Source organism: Cololabis saira, chromosome 16 (assembly GCF_033807715.1).
Source record: "Cololabis saira isolate AMF1-May2022 chromosome 16, fColSai1.1, whole genome shotgun sequence".
Classification (NCBI taxonomy): domain Eukaryota; kingdom Metazoa; phylum Chordata; class Actinopteri; order Beloniformes; family Belonidae; genus Cololabis; species Cololabis saira.
The window spans coordinates 26876632-26899371 of NC_084602.1; the positions used below are offsets into that span (position 1 = coordinate 26876632).

At 40.7% G+C, this 22740-nt stretch overlaps 2 protein-coding genes across 5 annotated transcripts in view; one reads left to right on the forward strand and one right to left on the reverse strand.

The window, feature by feature from the left end:
- Positions 1 to 1803: 1803 nt before the first annotated feature.
- On the forward strand, positions 1804 to 8283 carry LOC133462867 (galectin-8-like). Its single transcript, XM_061744334.1, has 8 exons — positions 1804 to 1936; positions 2106 to 2194; positions 5004 to 5214; positions 5317 to 5436; positions 5536 to 5562; positions 5897 to 5985; positions 6824 to 6989; positions 7097 to 8283. Exons 1-8 carry the CDS (start codon positions 1871 to 1873, stop codon positions 7244 to 7246), a joined length of 918 nt encoding a protein of 305 aa, XP_061600318.1. The 5' UTR covers positions 1804 to 1870; the 3' UTR covers positions 7247 to 8283.
- The window catches only part of zdhhc14 (zinc finger DHHC-type palmitoyltransferase 14), a 57706-nt gene continuing 42778 nt past the window's right edge, over positions 7813 to 22740 (reverse strand). For 3 of the 4 annotated variants that reach the window (XM_061744332.1, XM_061744330.1, XM_061744331.1), the window contains exons 6-10: positions 21870 to 21918; positions 19939 to 20041; positions 18985 to 19094; positions 14378 to 14483; positions 7813 to 9729 (exon numbers count right to left, since the gene is read on the reverse strand). In XM_061744332.1, the coding sequence (XP_061600316.1) occupies positions 9256 to 9729; positions 14378 to 14483; positions 18985 to 19094; positions 19939 to 20041; positions 21870 to 21918 (842 nt within the window). In that variant the 3' untranslated portion in view covers positions 7813 to 9255. The remainder of the gene's footprint in view (positions 9730 to 14377; positions 14484 to 18984; positions 19095 to 19938; positions 20042 to 21869; positions 21919 to 22740) is intronic. The other variant, XM_061744333.1, reaches the window with a different exon arrangement.

A 22740-nucleotide genomic window follows, 5' to 3' on the forward strand; every position in this document is an offset into this window, starting at 1 on the left:
AGAGCGGTGGTGAAGACACATGGTCTTACCATAACCCAGGATTTGTGTTCAAGCCAGCAACATCATTTGATATACAAGTTTCTTTTTTACTGAACTAAGTCTGTGCAATAAATGAGAACGTCACCCAAAGAGAAACGACATCTGGACAGCGTAATTAATAGGACTGGAATATGCGTAAAGGACATTCCTAATTATGTTTTTGTTTTGAGATAGTCACCACATAGTGATCTGCTGTGGGGAACTATATCAGGCTACAATACCACTAAAGTTAGCACACAAGAACAGGTGGGTATAACTTCACTTCCAGCAGGCCAGTGACCTGGTGGAGCTCCTTGTTTGGCAACATTCATTACATAATTTCTGTAGCGACACCTGATATGATCATGTTTAGACTAGTTTGATAAGAACTTATGTAAATTAATATTAAATTGGCATCCTAGCACACACTCAGTCAGACAAGCCAACTGTGTATGACATAAGTGGGGATTTGCTCATTGCACTCATTTCAAAGATGGTACTGCACACTAAATTAATAAACTTTATGTTTATGGCACTTTTCACAGATAAAAATTCAAACTGAAAAAATGACATCAAAAGCCAGAGGTGTCAAGTAACGAAGTACAAAAACTTCGTTACCTTACTTAAGTAGAAATTTTGGTTATCTATACTTCACTGGAGTAATTATTTTTCAGACGACTTTTTACCTTTACTCCTTACATTTTCACGCAATTATCTTTTTACTCCTTACATTTTAAAAACAGCCTCGTTACTCTATTTCATTTCGGCCTTAAAAAAAACTATTTGGTTAATTTGGTTCTGGTTGTGGCACAGATGTTCTTGTCCAGTTTTGTTCTTACATCCGTTCCCTCAGATTCCTGCAACTAAACTTGGATGTACATTCCAATAAAGGTTAGGATAAATGATAACATGCCTCTGAAGTATGTTTTTGCACCATTACAATACTTATAGGCAACTAGTCATCATATCTTCTGCTCTCTGAAACACATGTTAATGCTCAATAGTACACATATATCGTTCTTTAAAATATTTGCATTATACTAAGATGCATTCATTTTCAATGGCTTTTGTCCTTAATGGCTTTTTCCCCCCTTACATTACTTTTACTTTTATACTTTAGGTAGTTTTGAAACCAGTACTTTTATACTTTTACTTGAGTAAAAAACTTGAGTTGATACTTCAACTTCTACAGGATAATTTTTAAACTCTAGTATCTATACTTCTACCTGAGTAATGAATGTGAATACTTTTGACACCTCTGTCAAAAGCACATAAGCACTCTTCAGCAAATGTTGGGTGGGTGGTAGTTGCAGGGCGCTGACACATAAAACCTTCTTGGGATAGGCTGCCCCCATGTGGTCAAAAATGATATTGCTAAGAGCTTTATACACATACTGCCGGTAAGCCATTATTAAAGCAACAGCTAAATAAAGGTAAGATTTATATTATTTACACTTCTGTTTACAGTCATATAATCGGTTTTAATCCATATTTTAGTAAATTTCCCACACAAAATAATCATTGTAAAAGCAGCCCCTTCAGCTTTAAATGCGTTTACCGTAATGTGTCGTGTAATTCAGGCTTTGAACCAGAATTATGGTTCCGCGTTAAATCGACGGCGTAGCCTACGGCGTAGGGTACGCGGCGACGCGCAACGTACGGTGCCCGTCGCCGCGTACCCTACGCCGTAGGTTCTGCGTTGGTGTAACGCGGAACCATAAATCAGCCTTAAGTGCGCACACCAAAATGAGCTGCGTTGACTGAGTATTTCCTCCAGTCCCTGTTTCCCAGTAGTGGCTGGCTGGACGGCGGCTATTTTTCTACATATTCATAGACACTTCTCAGCAGCTGCATGTCGCAGACTGACACAAAGAGCTCGATGTCCGTGGCGAATGCCAAACACACTGTGCGGAATCCGGTAAGAAGCTTATTGCTGTTGTTGACAGGCCAGTCCTCTGTTAGCGCCATAGATGCACCATATTCCACCAAGTAGATTGGGTCATTGTTTATATGCTGTGCATGAAGTGGTCAAAGGCAAGCAGAACCAGCAGGTTTCATACATTTCTCTGGATTTCTCTCCATTTCAGGTGGTCCCATACACTGGAGCCATACCTGGAGGCCTGCACCCAGGGGAGATCATCATCATCCAGGGCACAGTGCCCACAGATGCAGACAGGTAGAAAAAAAAAAACCCAAAAAACCTTCTCATGTCACTAATGTCTCATGGATTTGTCAGATTACATTAGATTTTAATGTCGAAAACATTACCTCTGCACCTATCTGTGAATGTTCATACTCATACATTATCTTTTCAATGACACTTGTAGTCTGACACTTCAAGCATTCACTTTAAATTAAAAAAAGAAGTATTTTTTGTGTTTTTCCTCTTTGTCAAGGATGTTTGTCAACTATCACAGGCTCATTTTGGACGTATTTTATTTTTTAATCATTTATAACAATCCACAGATGCATCTTCACACACACACACACACACACACACACACACACACACACACACACACACACACACACACACACACACACACACACACACACACACACACACACACACACACACACACACACACACACACACACACACACACACACAAGCTTGGCCTAGAAAGTAGCTGGACTGGCAAACTGAAAGGAACATAGAGATACAATTTGTGGTTGTGTTTTCCCAAACTGGTCAACTTGGCAGATATTTGACTCATTTCAAATCCCATTTTTATTATTTTGTTCAGTTATTCTTATTTGTGTCTCTTTCTGATCATTTTCCACACGAGTTTGTGGGTGGGTGTGACCCAGGCTTCATTGGTATGCACCTCTGCTCATGTTGTTTCTCTATGGTTAAATTGCCTTTCTTCATAGTATTTTTCCTTTTCCCTTTTTTGGTCCATTTCTGGCATCATCTTGTTGCAGCTATGCTCTTTATTGTTCAAAATTCTGTTTACATTTCCTGCAAAAAAAAATTGCATGACATTGTAGCTTTTTTTTTTTAAATAAAATAAATAAAAAAAATGGATACAGACAGATAGGGTATAACAAAATTACATTTTCCTGTGTGTTTTTTTTGTTTTTTTATTAACTCTTTTATACGGTAATCTTTCCCCCACCAAATTCTTCCTCAAAATCCCAAAGCAAACCCGAGCTCTACAAGGGGGCTTTTCTCAACTCGAAAACTTTAAAGAAATTAAAAACATAAGACCAACTCAAGTACTCCATTTTAGGGATTGTTATATTTTTCTATCAGTTTTTACTCTATTTGTCTTCATTTCCTTCTTGTCTTTATAATTATTATTTCCTTCTGGGTTCTACTGTTTATAGATTTATTTTACAAGGATAAGTCCAGGGGTCCTCTGGGTCTTGTGAAGTTCATTAAGTCATCTATATTGTTTTATATTTTTAATGTGAGGAGAGAAACAACTGAAAGAAATCTAAGCAATGTGGTTAAAGGTGGACTTGAGCCTTTAGAGCTCGACATCATGGCAGAATTCAGAACCTAAATTACAATTAACCAACACTTCACGCCCAACATAATCTCATGCTTGTGTTCTTTAATGACATTTGCTCCCTGTACTGGGAGATCCCAGGTATAATTGAAGTTGCTCGATGTAGCAGCACCAATTCTGACTGTATTGGGGATCACAGAACTGTTGTTTTCAAAAATAATCACTGATAAGCTGCGCTAATGAGTGGGGGATGGTCCAGCTGATCTTGTAATACTACTTTGTCCCACTAGTGTTGCACTTCTTTGTTTCTTTGCAGCAAGGGTGTATATTTGCTCTTGTCATTGGTGGGGACATGTATGAATCCCCAATAACAGGGGTGTCTGATGTCAGTCCGTGATGGCTGCTGTCCTGCATGTTGCAGATGTTTCCCTGCATGAACAGATCTGTTTCTAATTAATGGATCATCATCAATTGTCATCAAAGTCTGTGTAAGTCTGTTAATGGCACAGTCATTAGTATCAGGATGTGTTGAAGTAATATTAAATAAAAATGACAAATTAGTAAGATGGTCACACGTCACTGCCATCATAATGAAACCTTCGTGTTTGTCACCAAACTTCTTTGCATGTCAACATAACAGGCTCTGCAGGCCAATACTTTTTCATGCACAAAACAACCTCCTTGTTTCCTTTTGACACCCATATGTCTCACACTTGGCATTACGTTGTTACTTTGAAAAATCCTTCATGCACAGATGTGGCGCTGCTAACTGTGATGGGAAAAAAGTGTTTCCCATACTTGATGAAACCCAAACTGCTGAGAACCTCAGGCTGACTACAGGTGCAGACTCGTACTCTGCCCAAACAAAGATTAGCGGTGGGAACACCAATGTTTTGTCTACTAGAATGAATCACCCTCTACGCTTTGATATCAGTACGCTCGTCTGTTTTACTGTCATTCTGCATCGAGATGCCTGATGGATGTTCTGGCCCTTTTTCATGCAACTGTTTAATTAAATCTACCAAAATCTGGATCATTTCTCAAGTCTTACTCCTGGTAACGTAAGACACTCAGCTTTCAGTCTAGTTATTCACCTAGTTGGAAAGAACATGGGAGTTGAGGACTTGAGTTGAGTGGAGAATGCGATTTAAATTTTTGTCTACCTCTAGATTGACAGGAAGTTGACACAGCGTTTTGTTTTATTTGTTTGTGTTTGTAAAGGGAGGAGTCAAGACCATTGGGAGGGAGGATTTAATAATCGCTGGATATTGGTGGGGACATGTCCCCATTGTCCAGGTTAATTCTACGCCCTTGGTTTGCAGGGTCTAACACACAAACATTATTGCGGTATGCTGCCCCCATGTGGTCAGAAGTGGTTTTGCTGCACGGTGGTTTTAACCACAATTAATTCTTAGACAAAAAAATGATTACAAAATGATAAGGGCCATCAATTCTCCAACAGATGTGCAGCCTGTCACATCTTCAATGTGCAGTAAACAGCAGGTGACTGGGTGTTCGCCTTCTCTGCAGATTTCGTGTGGAACTGTCAAGTGGCTGCAGCACCAAACCGCGCTCTGACGTCGCCCTCCATTTCAGCCCTCGGTTCAAAGGCTCACCTTGTGTGGTGTGTAACTCCCTGCTGCAGGAGAACTGGGGCAAAGAGGAAACGCTCCACCAGCTGCCGTACAAACGCGGGGCTCCGTTCGAGACCATCATTCTGGTGCATGAAGATGTGTTCAAGGTCAGTAAAGATAAAAATATGAGTAAGCCTGGACAGCACGTGAAGGTATTTACTGGCAATTAAAGTTATGTAGAGCATAACTAAGTTCCCCTTCAACTGTAGGTGGCAGTAAACGGTGCTCACCTGCTGGAGTACAAACACAGAATCCCTCTGAACAGGGTTGACACATTTTCTATTTCTGGGAAAGTCAGGGTCCATGCTATTGGCTACATCCCAAACTCGGTAAGTACATTTCCATCTCCCGTGTTTCTTGTTTGTCCTTTGTTTTGTTTCCAATTTTTTTTGTGTGAATATTTTAAATGCAAGTCCTCTCTCTCTTAGGCAATATATTCAGAATCAGGTGACTTGGTAAGTTCCTCTCTTGCATAATCCACACAAAACTGCTCAGCTTAAATGCCGTCAAATGTTTGTTTTTCTTTCCTGCAGGCTGGTTACTCGGTATACTCGGATCCTTTTAAAGGGCAGTTATTATAACTCATGTCAGTTCTTGAGCTAACATATAAGTCAATAAAAATAACTTATGCAATCTGGAAACAAAGCTACAAATTATTTTGTACCGGTCCCCTCCTAATACCTTCTCCCTTTTTTTGTGTCTTTTTTACATAATATGTCAAGTTCAGTTTATTCAATAAATGATTAAGTGAGGAAAAGCCTAAAATGTATGGATATGTTGTCGTTCCAGAGTCTCCCTTACAAAGGAAGTATACTTAAAGGATTGAGCCCAGGACAGCACATCACAATTAGAGGACAGGTCAGCCTGTATCCTCACAGGTAAACTCCCAACTGATGAAACTAATCCTGATCGCTTACAAATCAATAAATACAATAAAAACAATGTATATACACAAATTATTGCTACCTAATGTGAGTAGCAAAGGCACCAGGACAGCAAACAACCCCTTTCAAATCGGTTACCCTGCATTCATACATGTATGAATCCCGTGCTTCGTCTCTTGGGGATCACAAGCTTCCATTACTTTTTTGCTTTTGGGGAAGTAAATGGCATCTTTGCAACACGTAAATCTAAATAAACTTACATTTTTCTTATTAGGAAAACATACCCATGTGCTGTGGTTGGGAGAGGAAAACTGAAGACCATAAGATGCGTGATTATTAAATCAATACGAAGAAGGCAGTTAACCTGAAACATAAATATTTGACCCTTATACTGAGGATGTGGGGTGGCAGTGTTTTATATGATCAGATCCTCTATGATGAAACATTTTAATCTTGTTTGTAACATCCTTCAGGTTGACAGTGTCTCCGCATTAAGGACAAAAGTCATCTCAGAATTGTGTGAATCATTTGATCAATTTAGGCATTTTCAATTTCATTATCAGATACTGTGTACCGTGTGCATGTGTATGTGTATATATGTGTATATGTGTATATGTGTGTGTGTGTATATATATATATATATATATATATATATATATATATATATATATATATATATACATACACACACACACACAGTACAGTACAGTATAGGTATGTACAGAGTAGGACAGTTCTCTTGAGTTCTTCTAATGGCACCATGTATTGGTTTTGTACTTTAATGTCATGTACCTTTAGTCCTTTACTTACCCTTAGTACATGTTTCTTCCAGTTTTACAGTAAATCTCTGCAACAGCAAGACACAGAACATCGCTCTCCATCTGAACCCTCGTATGAAGTCCAGCATTTTCACAAGGAACTCGTACCTGAGTGAATCGTGGGGTCAGGAAGAGCGGGAACTGCCTTTCTTTCCTTTCTCACCAGGGGAATACTTTGAGGTAGAAACCAGCTGCAACTCTCAAGGTTTGTCATGTTCTGGGTTGTATACTGGACTGGCTCAATAGTCTTCAGCTTTTGTGTGTTTTTGTGTTTCCTTTACCTCCAGATTCTGCTCCTCTGTCAGCCCCATCAGTTCAAGCTGGCAGTGAATGGCTCACACTTGTTTGAGTTCAGGCACCGGGTGCAGGACCTGAGTAGCATCAACCAGCTGGAGATCATGGGAGACCTGGAGCTCATCGATGTGAAACTCTGGTGACTTTGTGCTAACGGGGAAGTCGGCGTCACCGATACTGTCACGCTCTGGTTATCAGTGCTCAGTTAGTTTAGCTGCAACAACCCAGATGAAGGATGCTGAACACGAGGAACTCTGTGCTGACAGGTTCAGATTTCAGGTCAGGATTTTACTGTGCCACATCTTAAAACTACTCCAGCACTGTTACTAACCAAAAGCTGTGGACAGATTCCTGCGTCTGATGAAACGGTTCGTCTTTCCAGCCCTGATTACAGGGCTGATGCATGATGTGACATGAGGCCGAGAGGCTCCATGAGTGTGTACCGCTCCACGCTGGCTGTCCCCTTGGTCATTTCTGATACCGTCTTTAGTCCACCCTTACTGTGGTACAACCTGTAAAACTGGACACACATGTAATTAAGCACTTATAAGAAAGTTGGTAAACTCATAGTGAATAAAGTCAATCCGTTCAGTTTTTTTGGAGCAATGTTCTACATAGAATATACAAAAGATAAAAGAAAAAAAAGTTTTTTGCAGCATCATTTGGCACAATAGTACTTTTTCTTTACATAAAATTACAGCATTTTATAAAAAACAAAACAAAAAAAAAAACAAACCCAAATCATTTTCAAACTTTTTACATACTCAATGTTACTTTTTTTTCTAAATAAATCATTCTATATTCAAATATTTTTTAAATATTTGAATGTCTCGTTCACTTGATCGAAGAACTCATCGTGGAAAGTCGAGCACACTGTAGTCCAGGGTATATGAAATCATGACATTACGATGCGGTCTTGATCTATAACCAACAATGCTTTCAGACATCAGTTACCAATACAGCCCCAAATAAGATCAATAATCTAGCTTCTCTTTACAGCATGTTCTTTTGTAAAAGAAAAAAGAAAACAACTCTGTATCATACATTCTTTAATAACTAATAAATGTGTTACTGTTATCGTTTTGTAGCAACGTTTTATTCTTTGAGTTCAGCTTCTTTTAAAGTTGTTTATTTTTTGCCAGAGATGCAACATCTGCAGTACTGCAACTCCACCACTAGGTGTCACAAGACGCGTGACAATAAACACCCTCTCATCTTTCAGGCACCAACACATGACATTACTTTCAATAGAAATGACTGGAAACTGAGCTTCTTTAGCACATCTCCCTTCATTAAAGGTCAACCCAGGACTTGTCAGGATGAATGAGACACCAACCTGCTCAAAGAAAAACCTTAACATTGTTTGTACATCTATGAATGTTCACCAATATTCATCAGTCTTGTTTTCATTCTGACTCAGGTCCAATGACCATCGGCATTGGTCACAAGATAAACTTATCCCCACATGACTCGCACTCACACACACTACTGCTTGGATATGAATGCACTAGAGTCTGATAAAAAGGTGGTGTTTTATTAATATACACAGGAAATATAATATGAATTTTAATAACCATGGAACAGTTCTTTTCTTTTTACATAGAAAAAGCATGATGATATGCAACATGAAGACAATAACCATTGCACTGCTGAGATTTCCAAGAAAAATAAAAAAGGCAGAAGACACTCCAATCAGCAACAGAAACAGGCTCGAGTCTGTTTTACAAAAAAAGAACAAAAAAAAAAAAATTCCCACAGAAACTCAGCCTTTGGACCAGAACTGTCATCAACTGTCAAACAGGTTATTTTCTTTATTTTTTGCTTGAAATTAATGTGAACTCTTCCTATGCAATTTCCAAGAGAAACTGTATTAATTTTCCCTCAAAGTTAGAAAAAAAAAAAAAAAAAAAAAAAGAAGTTTGTCTGAGATGTCATGCATATACCAGGAAGTCGCTCTCCCTAGTTCCAGCAGACAAGTTTGGCAACGCAATGGCTTCCCTCCAGTCCAGTTAATTTCCACACATTTCCTTGGAGCTGGAGTTAAACCGCAGGCTGTAATTCAAGGGGGGAGTCAGGTGATCCAGAAGTGGCACAGGGGAGTTTTATGTCTTCAGAAGGGGGGTTATGGGGGGAGAGGGCATATATCCCATTGTCAGACGGAGCTGAGCTTCACCAGTCCCCGTACAGAGTCCTCATGTAGTGAGTCTTGGCTGACTTGGTTGTAAAAACCGGTCTGCATGGGGTGGCTGGGGCCCAGGGGGCTGCCGCAGTGAAGCATACCCGGGGGCGAGGGTACTTCCTCCGGAGTGAGAAAGTGGTGGTGGGCCACCTGCTCCTGGAGGGAGTGGTTGTGGTTGTGTGTGTGGCTGCCGTGTCTGTGGACTGGCAGCATGTCGGCGGCCTCGTGGCAGCTGAGGCTGGGGGTGGATGTTGGAGGGGTGGGCTGGCTGAGCGGCAGCGGGCTGCACGGGCTGCCGAGGTTGAGGGAGGCCCGGCCAGGTAGAGACGCTCCATTCTCGGGGGAGGCCGTTAGGATGACCGGCTCGCTGTTCTGCTGCTGGAGGAGAGGCGTAGCGGCGACCTGCAAAACGAATTTGGTGCTCTGAATGCACTGGTCTTGGTCACACTGAGAGGAAGCACCGAGGAAGCAAGAGGGAAAACAACAGTGTGGGCAGAGATATGGAAGAGGGAGATAAGGTGCCAGAGGAAAAGGATGGAAATTAAGGAGAGGCAGCGTTGAAAATTAGGTGGAGGACAAGAGAAATGAAAGAACAGAATTAAGGAAAGGAGAAGATGGAAAGATAATAGAGGAGGGGTAAGTGATTGGGTAAGAGGGAGAAAAAGAGAAACACAGATGTTAGTGCCTATGTTAGGATGCAGAGACGCATACAGAGCCCACACCAGCTTGTGTATCCGCTCCACTAAAAACAGAGCTGAAGTCAATAGACAGAGCTGAAAACAAAAAGCTATTAAGTCACTGCTTCATGGCCTATTGATCTCTACTGCATTGCTTTAGAAGTGAAATCACATGTAAAAAACTGGAGCGTGGTAACTGGGTTAGAACATGGCGAGGCAACATAGCAAACATGAGTGCCTGAAAGATAACCGTGGACCCCATTAGCCGGCTGTCACTACAGAGCAGTCGTGTTGGAAAAGCCAGTCCCAGATGTAAAATCACTAGTTGTACAGAGGTGACAGGAATTAGGAAGCCCAATTAACAAACGGCATTGGCGTTTAATGCCCTTCCTTCATCCCACAGCATCCCCAAAGTCTGACTGACACGAAGCACGAAGGTCGGGCCTCGACATCTCACCTTTCTGTATCCGTTTCTCTAAAAAGAGCAGATCACAGATGTGACTTAAAGAGAAGCTGAGCTGCCGCTAACAGCAGAAAACATGTCGGAGGCATAATCAACTGCTCGCCTTTAAAACGGGTTGTTAAAAAGGTCTAAACTGGTGAGTTATTGCGCCGCCAGCACAAAGAGCTGGATATTAAATAAATATAGATCACTTCATCCTTACGTGTCTATTTTCTGAACCCTAAGTGCTCTATAAGGTCCGGCTCGTTAGCAGACGGCAAGTGATGCAGCGAATGTGATGTTTCTGAAACATGGAGATGATGTCACAACACGCACCCCTTGACGAATTTAAACCTAATTTAAAAATCACTTTTTCCAACAATGAACCCTCGAAACCCAATGCTCCATGGTATTGTGTATCTGATGCAAAATTTTAAATCTTTTAAAAATGAGATTGAAATCCAGCATTAAAAAAGGTAATTAGCAACAAAAGGAATTTTTGATTATAAATTTTAAATGAAGTCATTTTGACAAGCTGATAGTGGAAGAGAAAATCAATCAAGAGCCCAGGACATCGTTAATCAGTTATAAAAATAAAAACTATTATCTATTCATTTTCTGGTATGTTAGACATTGAATGTTCTTAAAGGGACTATTAAAGCGTGAATACAGTTTTCATTTTGAGAGAGAAAGTGAAAACAATTCCGACCAACATTTCATAACAGAGAGGAGAGGTATGATCAAATAAAACTAGCTGATGAAAAATGAACATGCTGGGCATCCAGAGAGAATAAAACAGCTAATTATGTAACTAAAGGAACCTTCAAATGGAGCTGCGTGTTGTCTGGCCTCATCTTTTATCTTTAATTAGACAAACATCTGCAACAAAAGATTGCTAGATCTTGCTAGACTTCAGGAGCGGGAAGAAAAAGAAAAGGAGGGAATTGAGGACATATTGACAAATAAAATGCTCACTAGATTAATCAAATGAAATGTTTGTAGTGCTCAAATGATATCAGGGCTGAGTGGATTTAAACCAGACTGCAACCAACAATATCAGACACATCAACATCAGCATATAAAACTACCAATTCATCTGTCTCTTGAGTATTCCTTTTAGATATATATATATATAGTCTTTGAATAAACATATATTTTTTTTCAAATCTGTGAAAACCAGAGCCAATAGTCTCACTAATAAATAAAGAGAAAATGATACCTTCAGAGAAGTGAGCCTTTAATATTGATGACAGCTGTCACGCAAAGATGTGCCTACCTCCCCCCCGTAGACCCAAACCATAACAGAGGCTTTGTTATCAAGGTGTAATGTGACTTCATATCGCACACTGTTACCATGGAAACAGCTTAAAAGGCTCCTACATAGCAGGCGTTCGATTTAAGCTGCATCACAGACTAAACGTGTCGCGGGGAAGCAGAGCTTTCAGCGACGAACCGCAAACGAATGTCTCAGCCTGGAAGAGATGGCGGATGTGTGATAGGGAACTCATAAGTCAAGCTGGAGATGTTAACATGTTTGGTTTACTTTGCTGAACATGTCTCCATATCATATATCCTAGCTGCATGAAAAAATAAATGATGTTAGTGCTCAGTGCAGCCTTTTAACATTGATCTGAATGATTCTGCTCACCATGTGATCTAAGTAGCAGGATAAATCTACTGCGACGTGTCTTACAATAACAATAAGGATAGATATTCTCCTCATCTTCTGTTTTTTTCCCAGACCTCAGTAGCAAACAGAGAAAAGTAATCTATTTTGGCTGTAATTATTTTATCAATTCACCTACTAATATCTCAAACTATTGGATGAAAAGTGGAGGATGATAGGAGAGAAATTAAGCACACAGCTGATTGTGAGTGCAAATGAACAGCCAGTAGCTGGTACAACAGCACACCTCTAGCAGCAGATCATGCAGCTAGAACACAGATGGCAGTTATTTCTGTACTTGCAAACATCGGGGAATGTTTCTGTGGCTTTGTGCCCTCCATCATTGGTTCATTCAGGACATTAAGACAGAGGACAATAATGTTCGACATCTCAATGAGAACAATCAGGATGAAGTCGACCACAAAAAGATGACTGTGGCTCGGGGGTGGGGGGGGCAGTGAGAGATGTGTGGTAGCCGTGTGTGTAGAGGCCTCAAATCTGACGTGTCACAAGAGTGGGCCAGTCGCTTCATTTCAGACGGGAGAGAGATCATGAACGAGCAGCTTCGTCTTTGCAACGTCAACTGTCCTCTCCAAAATTGAGGGAGACAGCTTTGCACTGCAGAAAAAAAGCTGCTTGCTGATTCGTGTAATTTCTGATAATGAGACTGAAAACAAATTAACCTTCTCTGGTTCATTTAAATTATCAGCGTGATGTCAAAATACACACAACACCTTTAATCCTTCACCTGGGGGAGAACCCACCACTGATGATAAAATCATAACTAGGACTGCAATGTCACCTTAGCGCCAGCATCACACGCTCTTGACCTGATCTATAAACAATACAAAGCACCAAAAGCATAAATGTAAACATCTCTGACTCACTGAATATAATCCAGAGCAATTTATCAATTTCAATCTCTCTCTTTACTTTCTATCTCTTTACTTTCCCAGATCTAAAGTAAGTCAGATGTGTCGTGTTTGTGACTTTGAGTGATGTTGCTTCAGAAAAAAAAGGCACAAAGTCTGACTTCATCCAAGCTTTACTCTCCAAACTAAAGTTATCTAAGGTCAGTCTTTAAAACAAAGGCTAGTATTTACAAAACAACAGATTTGAGTCTCTGCAGTTTAATCTGCATTCCATAATAATGACTTCAGAGCGTCTGAGTTTTCCGTGCAAAAAGAAAACTATGTTGCTGAACTTGAAAGACTCAATATTACTGACCCGTACAAAGCTCTAGGAGTACTTTTTAAAAGTATCGAAACTGCAACAGAGCTGCCAGACCTCCAATACCCCAACATCTTCAACTACACGATCAACTTTCCCCCGTCCTCCTCCGGGGATTCTCTTAAAAAATTACAAAAGCCTGGAGGGTATAAATGTACGTTACGCCCTGGATCTGTGAACAACTTTCAGCTTTGGCCTCTGTCAGCGTAGGATTCTTTCATCATTACTGGAAGTGTAAGTGGCACTTCATTCATTTAATTAACAAAGGTGCTAAATAAAGGCACAGCACTAACACAGTCAGTGCAGGTTATGTAATCGGGATTTTCATTAGAATCAAATTTCACCGTTGATTTTCACCAGATAAATTAGACCGTTTCCTGTGGGAATTAAAATTTTAAGGCACCACCTCATGCGTTGATTTCCTATGTCTATGATGAATAGTTTTCATGCACCTTTTTTGTTTATTTATTTATTTATGCGAGTCCTTCACGAAGACTAAATGACCCTCATATGAAGGCAGCTTCTCTCATGTGTCAGCTGTCTTGGGTGTGTTTTATGACATAAATCTGTTCATCCTGCCTCATCCTTCCTCTATCTGTTCCCCTTTTTTAATATTCTAGCATCCCGGTGCACAGCAGCTATCAGGCATTTTTTCTACCGTTTCCCGGCGCAGAAACGTCCTTCTCGCCTGCTTCAGTTTTACTGCCAAAATGGCTTTGTTTACATTCTAGAGTGGTGCACGCTGGGAAATCTGACATCACGGTCCAGAACACTGTTTCCTTATTTTATCTTACAAAAGTCTGCCTGTATATTTTATAAGCGGTTATTGCTTTGACAGTGAATCAGTCACAGACAATGATGCACTGCATAAATGTAATGGTTTATTTATGCATCTACAAAATATGTTAACTCATATCTAGTTTTTTTTTTTAGGAGCAGCCACAGAAAGTACATAGATGAAGGGCTGATGGTGAAATAATAAACATCTGAAACTCTTCAACAGTGGGCTATTAACTATCTACTCCTCTCTGTTTTACTCTTGAATGAAAAATAAATTTCCGTGTGTGGTCAGCATCTTACCATGTGGCTTTGCTGAGACTGCGTAGCGCCATACATAGTGATGCCATTGGCTGGTGGTGCCAGCTGCGGCGTGTCTGATTGGACAAAGCCCCGTCTGTCAAGAAGACTAAAAAATAAATAAAATAAAAAGAGAGAGAGAGAATAGAGTGGTCAAAGAAATGAGGAGGGCGCATTCACAAACATAACATGGAAAATCAAGGTTCAAGGTTCACTTATTTCAGACATGCTGAACATGAAAAGAATGACAATTTGATACTCAAGTCTCCATGACAACCACATAAACAGATAAAAATGTTGACAAGTACCCTAGAAAAAAATGAGCAATTGCACAGATTTAATTCTTGTTTTGCTTTTCTGCCAATAATAATGTCTCACTGTGAATTAACTAACCTAATTCAGCAAGTTAAAGTAATTTCTGTCTGACAGATTCCAGCCTGATCATTTAAGTCATGAGTCCTCATCGCTACCAGAGTTGCTCTGGAAGTTACGCTGGCTTTTGACTGATACTTTTAGCTTTATATGTGCTTCTGGTATGCAGCGCGGTATACATTTCTACTGATATGCAGATCAGCTCTGCTCGTCTATAAAGCCAGATAAAACTATTCACTGGGACTACAGGTATGTCTTAAAAACATATAGGAGGCCTTTTATTTTCTGCCTGTTAATTTGAGAGAAACCCGAGGCTCCCGAGTGAGTCGCTGTCTGTCTGTCTGTCTGTCTAACCAAGTCGTTGCTATGGCAGCATTACTTAAGTATCCAGTTCTTCTGAGAGTTATTTTTGACCATGATGAATCTTATAACTGGAAGATAAAACACATTTCGAGCACTGCCTTCTTTCATGTTCATAATATTGCCAAAAAAAGGACCATTCTGTCAGAGAGTGACAGAAAAAAAATAAGTCTATTTGATCCAAACTCCTGTAAGAAGAGTTTCAGATGAGAGTTAGCACAAGATCATATGTTTCCAGCCTCTTTTCGCTGGCTCCCTGCCTAACTCAGAATCAAATTTAAATATTTTCTCCTTAGAAAATAACTCTCTAAGGGCCACGGGCCGAGCTGAATCACATCTTAAAGACCTGGTAGTTCCATATCGTCCCAACAAAGGCTCCTTCTCACACTGCAGCCGTACTTGTGGTTCTTTAGACTTTCTGAAAGTAGAATGGGAGGAAGAGCTTTGAGCTATCAGGAACCAGCTCCCCGTTCGTGTTCAGGATGCAGACTCGCCCTCTACCTTTAAGATTAGACTTAAAAATGTATTTTATTGTATTTATATAATGCTTATAGTTATAGCTGAATTGGATGTCCCTGAGCCTTTCCTTCAATTATGCAGCTTTAGGCGTAGACGGGGGTTTCCCATGACATCCTGGTCATCTCCCTTTACTCTCCTCCCTTTACTCCCCATCTGTGTAGATACAAATATTTCAGTTCCTCTCTTCCATAGCAGATATTTCTGGCCTCATTTCCTTGTGTCTGCAGGCGTCCTTGTCCAGTCCGTCCACCTCTCCAACTGGTTGAAGCAGATGGCCGCCCTCCCTGAGCTGGTTCTGATGAAGGTTTCTTCCTGTTAAACGGAGGTTTCCTCTCGTGTCGTCTGCCACCCAGTGCACAATCAGAGCGAGGGACCAATGTACAGTAAGTATTTGTTGCAATCTGTTGGTTCATGTGGTCTGGATAATTTAATGAATTGCCATTAAATGAATACATGTATAGTAGGGATGGGCAGTATGGACTAAAAAATGTATCACGATAATTTCTGGCATTTATCGCGATAACGATTAAAATGACGATAGAAAAAATACCAATTCAACTCCACCTTTGTAACTATAAATCTATCACCACATTCAGTCTTTGGAATCCCCAAAACACTGCTCTAAAAGAATACTAAATGCTACTAAACTACACCAATTAAATTGAATAAAAACCAATTAAATGAGTCCACCTGTACTGCAAAACTGTAATGACTCAGATCCGCCATGTTTGTTACACAAAAACGTCATCAATGGGAATTAATTTTTCCTTCCTTCCTTCCTTCCTTCCTTCCTTCCTTCCTTCCTTCCTTCCTTCCTCTCCTTCCTTCCTTCCTTCCTTCCTTCCTTCCTTCCTTCCTTCCTTCCTTCCTTCCTTCCTTCCTTCCTTCCTTCCTTCCTTCCTTCCTTCCTTCCTTCCTTCCTTCCTTCCTTCCTTTCCTTCCTTCCTTCCTTCCTTCCTTCCTTCCTTCCTTCCTTCCTTCCTTCCTTCCTTCCTTCCTTCCTTCCTTCCTTCCTTCCTTCCTTCCTTCCTTCCTTCCTTCCTTCCTTCCTTCCTTCCTTCCTTCCTTCCTTCCTTCCTTCCTTCCTTCCTTCCTTCCTTCCTTCCTTCCTTCCTTCCTTCCTTCCTTCCTTCCTTCCTTCCTTCCTTCCTTCCTTCCTTCCTTCCTTCCTTCCTTCCTTCCTTCCTTCCTTCCTTCCTTCCTTCCTTCCTTCCTTCCTTCCTTCCTTCCTTCCTTCCTTCCTTCCTTCCTTCCTTCCTTCCTTCCTTCCTTCCTTCCTTCCTTCCTTCCTTCCTTCCTTCCTTCCTTCCTTCGCAGAACCATAAATCAGCTTTACACAAAAACGTCATCAACGGGAATTTATCGTTTTTACCGTGAGATGGCAAATTCTTACTGTGGGGAATTTTTTGGACGGTTTATCGTGAACGGTAAAATATCACCCATTCCTAATGTATAGTAAATTGTATTGGATAATTTTCCATCTCTTCTTTCTCCAAGATGCCTTTGGTTTTTGCTGTTACTTGGGACCGTTATAAGTAAACTATACTGAATGAAATAAGTTTGAACATCCACTCATCCTTTAAATAACCTTGTATATGTCAGTATTGCCACATTGTAAACACTTTGGTGTAGTAAGTTGTATACAAACACCATCATTCAAGTGTTGACCATGTAGGACATAGCGTGAGTGTATGCACCCCAGTTTCCACTCACATGCACACATTTGCACAAGCCCATAAAACCCCAACTGAGTGATAAATCGCTGTGGTCGTGCAGGGGAGCAGCTAAGTGAATCATGGTTTCTGTCCCAGCGTTAAGGCTGCAGAATCCTGATGGAGCTGCTTAGACAACAACCTGCTGAACTCTGGTATGCATGTGCACGTGTGAGAGCTCATGTGGTAACATACTGCAATAATGGGCTGATTATCAGCTCGAAAGGAGTTTATCAGATACTGAGCAAACTGTAACACACACATATGCAGCCGTCCGAAGTGTCAAGCGGCATAAACGGGGAAATCATCTAACAGAAAAATACTGACGGCGATCTCCGGTGGGTCTCAGCTCAAATCAGGCAAAAAAACTATTTTGAAGACATAAGCTTTTGAGAAGATGACAGCAGCGGCCTGTGTTGACGGTAATGAACGGAAAGTCTGCAGATGTGGTTAGGCGGAAACGGGCTTGAAAACATGCAACAGAAAATATGAGTCAGTGTCTCAGCAGGGAATTAAATGCAAAAAGGCTTTTGTCTAAATGCGAGGGGCAGCTTTGCTCGCTTAGTCTGTGGGTGAAGGTAAACATTCCTCTATTACTGGTGGATCCAGCTGTGCAATGCCTGTGGCGAGTCACACACTTGTCCAGATGGCAGCCACCTGTGCACCCAGGACTCTCCTCACCACCAACTGGAATCATTACTGGAGATTTATATCTTGTGACGGCCCGAGCAGATCGCAGTTAAACCCCAGGATTAGAAAGTTGCTAAAAGTCTCCATCACTGCTTTTCTTAAATTTGCATAAATATGTACATAAATATGTACAGTACAGACCAAAAGTTTGGACACACTTCCCCCTTTGAGAAGGTGTGTCCAAACTTTTGGTCTGTACTGTATGCTTGAATTAAGAACCAGAGAAGACGTAGTAAACTAGAAACCAAGGTTTACATGCAGAGACTTACAAAAGTCACTATGTTTTTTGACGTCTTTACAACGCAGGCTTGAGTTTTGCATCCTTCACATGGTTACAGTGGCCAGAAAAGATAACGGCCTACAGCAGGTATATCTTCTATGGGCACTCATGGTCCCACCAAGATAGAGAGGACGAACTAGAGTTTTGAAGATTAAAAACAAGAGGTGTTTGGGCAAAATGCTGAAGTGAGAGGAAAAAGATGGGACGTGCAACATCTACCGTTGGTTAAATGTTGGTGTGACATTTAAAGCCACACGAACACTACAATGTAGTTAGCTGCTCTGCATATGGGCAGAAAAAAGACAAAATCTAATACATCGAGGCCATCTTTGATCTTGGATTCACTTAAAATGGGCCTGAGAAATTCTTTACACTCTTGCAGAACGTTTTTGCTATGTTTAGAAAAAACGCCTGCAGGCAGGCTCATTTCAAAGAACCTCCTCACATCAAGCAGAGTCTTGACTAACAGTTCTGTTTTGGCCTTTGGACAAAATGGAAAATTACAACAAGGACGAGGGAAAAGAGGAGGTACTGAACTACTCTACTGAAGCTGACAACTGACTGACAAGGTTCCTCTGAGAGCGAGCAGCAATGGGGTTTTACATGCCATCCTCTTGGCATCTGGAAATATGTAGAAGATTGAAAAATATAAATAAACATCCGCAAACACAGCATACCTCGGGGGCAGGGGTCCACACAGCGCTGCACAGCAGTTGGAGAATATATTGCCATGGCTGTATGGGTTATAGTTGTCCTTCCCTCTTTTAGAAGACCATGAACCTTTTATCTGGAGAAGGAACAACTTCATGAGTCACACATCTCAACAGATCAACACTTTGAAAGTTTGTCATTTGCGTAAGTCACTCCTGGAGCTAAAAATCCTGGTCAACCATTCAAGTTCTCTCTCTGAAACTCGTTCACAGCTGTTTCCATCAGTGCAGAACGTACCAAACCGATCGCAAAAAAGGCGAGGGGGGCTTTGTTTATGACTCATACAGGAGCATGCAAGAGCCACTTTTCTAAAACAAACAAGATGACTACAGAATTGCTAGTAACACCTTAGATTAGTGGTTCTCAAATGGGGGTACGCGTACCCCTGGGGGTACGTGAAGGCACTACAGGGGGTACGTGAGATTTTAAAATATACATATATTTAAAAAGTAGCATCCATGCAAAAATCCTTTAAAAATAAATATTTCATAAATAATATGGAAAATATAAGTCTAAATTCATAAAATGAATTTTATCTTCAGGAGTAGGCTATTCAACTTATTATCCTAAAACCACAGAGTATCCCCCACATCAGGATGGTTCCACCTAACCTGTCAATGCCACCTGGCTTCACCTGTCAATCACTTGGACCAACGATGGAGTCGTGGTTGAAGCATAGCAGCAATATTTTATGTTTAATAAATCAGTTACTGATGGCACAGTGCTCTGTTTTAGGTCTTTTTTTTTACAACCAAAAGTGCTTTGCGCTGGTTAGGGGGTACATCACTGAAAAAAGGCTGAGGACCACTGCCTTAGATCACAATTGTAATCCAGAGGAACCAGACTGCACTGAAGAGGAAAATAATTAAATGGCTGACCGAGATGGGAGCTACAGCTGTGAGCGGTGCGTGCATACTCACGTCCTCATTGGTGGTCTGGTTGGAGCTGATCAGGTAGGTGTGGAAGCCTGAGAGGCCCACTATGGACCAAACGGAGAAGAAGCACACAACCACCTCCAGCACAGTAACAGCATTAGGTTAAAGAATAACACTTTACATTTGATTTTAATATAAGCTGTCCTCGCATTTGGAGCAGCAGACAATGCTATGAAAGCTCATATACAGCTATTCACACACTTATGGAAGCAGCACTGATGCAAAAATGCAGTTTTAGCAGCTAGCATATTGCCCTATTGCCTGAGGGCTGGCCTCATCTTGCCAGTAACCCCCCGTTACCAGTTCATTTGGCTGCGACTGTAGAACGCTGCTCCTTTTTTTGTGGGCCACATAAATCACAAAATCCAGACACTGTTTAAGAGGAACGCTTTTACATTTATAAACATGAACTAAAGTGGACCTCAGCACATGAACTAAATCTTTATAGTCTCTAAAATATTGTTTTGTTCATAAAATGACACAACAAATTTACCGTTTAGTTCCTCAAATACATGCCCAAGGACACAGTCAAAACCCACTGGGTCAGCGTTTAAACTGTAATTGAAAAATCAACGAAATACTTTTGCTTTCCCCCTTTTTTGCTCTCTTAATCGCCATCGTTTTGACTCTGTAATATCCTCCACCTGAGGGCAAGGACAAAACCTGCCATCATTCTTCTAGTACAAAAGGCTGCAACGATATCATCGACTGCAATTCTTCCTTATTAAAAAGTCCTGTAGGACACAGGATGTTATCACCCTGGCTTGGCACATATTTCTCAGTCAGAGAATGTTATCTCATTCAGCCTCAGAGACGAGGGAGGAAAAAAGAGAGGGACTGTGTCTGAATTTGTTTTGTGGCTAAGAATTAGTATCGGGTATCAATTGGAGTCAATCAATTCTGATTCTGAATCACCAGAACAACTTGGATCAGATGCCTGTAGTGTTATCTAAGTGTGATAAATCAGCAGTATTTTGAATCACTTCTTTTTATAGGCCACCATAAATAGTCACAGGGTGTTTTATGGTTCTTTTTGATTAAAAGAAAAACAAATGAACCTCAAGTTCAGCTGTTTCTAGTAAACCAACCACAATGCATAAAATATACGGGAAGATACTGACGTCAAAGGGTCAGACACTTAACTTATCTGAAATGAAAGCGTTAAACATTTGAGTTGTGTGGATTTAACACAGTCAAAGTTATTGTCTACGGTGTTCTGCTGAGTAAACAAGCTGTCCTGCAGTGTTTTGGTAACAGCTAAAGCTAAACGAGTCCCAGACAAGTGCTGTTTACCACCTCGACTAACAAAGTCTCAGGTCACCTCTCTAAAGGGAAAGTGGTGAGTTAGAGCCAGATGAAATCAAAGAGTGGAGTATCAGTAAAGAGATGTGGTGATCAGAGCTTTCTTGTGTTCTGCTGTAGCCAGACGAGACAAGAGTAATCAGACACACAGGGCTAGTACAGACAACTATCTATAATGTAGGACCATTGGAAAGAGAAGCTGAAGCTACTCCTACTGACTAAACTGAAGACTAAAGTACACACGGCTGTAAAGTTGGAGGGAAAAAGGTCAGCCTGAACTTGCAGATGGGAGCTGTTGAGGGAGGAATTGGGCATTTCGTTCTCCAAGCGGACAAACAGCACATTATTTATATCAATGGTCATGTGAGTTAAATTTATTTGTTTTTGCACAACTATTTCCATCTTCGTCTGTACATTAACTTGTTTGTTTTTTTTTTTGTTTTTTTTTAGGGGAAATTGAGGAAACTTGAATAATTCAAGATGCCAGTGGTGCCCGAGCAGGTCTGTGCATTATATCAAGACAATGAACAAGCAAATAATGCAAAAATCTGATAAACCCTCACAGAACGCTGTGCACAACAGGAAATGCCAGTCGGAGTTCAGTGAAAGGATATCTGGCAGGACTTTCTTTAAGCGCCTTGAGGAATCCTTCTTGATGTGAGCCTGTGAACACAGAGAGGCGGTTTCCATTAAGCCGAGTTTAGAGGACACAATTTCCAGTTTCAGATCGATTTGTGATCATTAATCAATATTCTTATTTTAGGAGGAACTTTGAAGTTATAGTTGCTCAACGTTACATGACAGGTGACAGATGGTAAAACGCTTCAAGAGTTTTCTATTGATTGACTTTTATGACTGATATTTATCAGTTACAGCATTAGACAGACACGTCTCTCTCTAGTCATTAACCTTACATCATGATAGAAGCCACTTCTAGTGAAGCAAGCAGGGTTTTTTCCAACAGGTTGATGAAGAGGATTGAACAATGTATCTTCATGTTTTCTATGTCTCTCAAGTCTGTGATGATACTGCAGGAGATTAGCCAATCAGAAGGACTGGGGCTCGATGCCTGTCTCCGTATTCCAGATGTTTTTCATACAGTGAAATTAAAACCACTGCGGAAAAACTATTGACTAAAAACATTTTAGTCAATAGACTAAAATGAGGTGTCAGTTAACAATACCGAAAAAGAGCTATATAAACAGGATCAAAGGACATATGTGTAAGAGCTAGCAGTTACGTCACCTAAATGTAGAAATCTGTGCATGCAACAAAAGAAAAACAAAAAGACCTGAAAGTATGTTGTCCTTATGAGAGCTTTGCAGCCTTTTTTCCCCCTCAGCAGGCCTCTTTAACCAAAATTGCTTAAAGAGTCAACATGCTGAAGTGAGCTAAATCCACTTCATTTGGGATTCCTGTTAACTTCCAAGTGTTACGTTGGAGACCAGAGCTGTATGAAAGATTACAGAATAGGTCCAGGCTACC

Coding starts and splice junctions, on each gene's coding strand:
- LOC133462867 (XM_061744334.1), top strand. CDS start 1,871: ATGTCGCAGACTGACACAAAGAGCTCGATGTCCGTGGCGAATGCCAAA. Junction 5,437..5,535: donor TTGGCTACATCCCAAACTCG/GTAAGTACATTT, acceptor TCTCTCTCTTAG/GCAATATATTCAGAATCAGG. Junction 5,986..6,823: donor GTCAGCCTGTATCCTCACAG/GTAAACTCCCAA, acceptor TGTTTCTTCCAG/TTTTACAGTAAATCTCTGCA.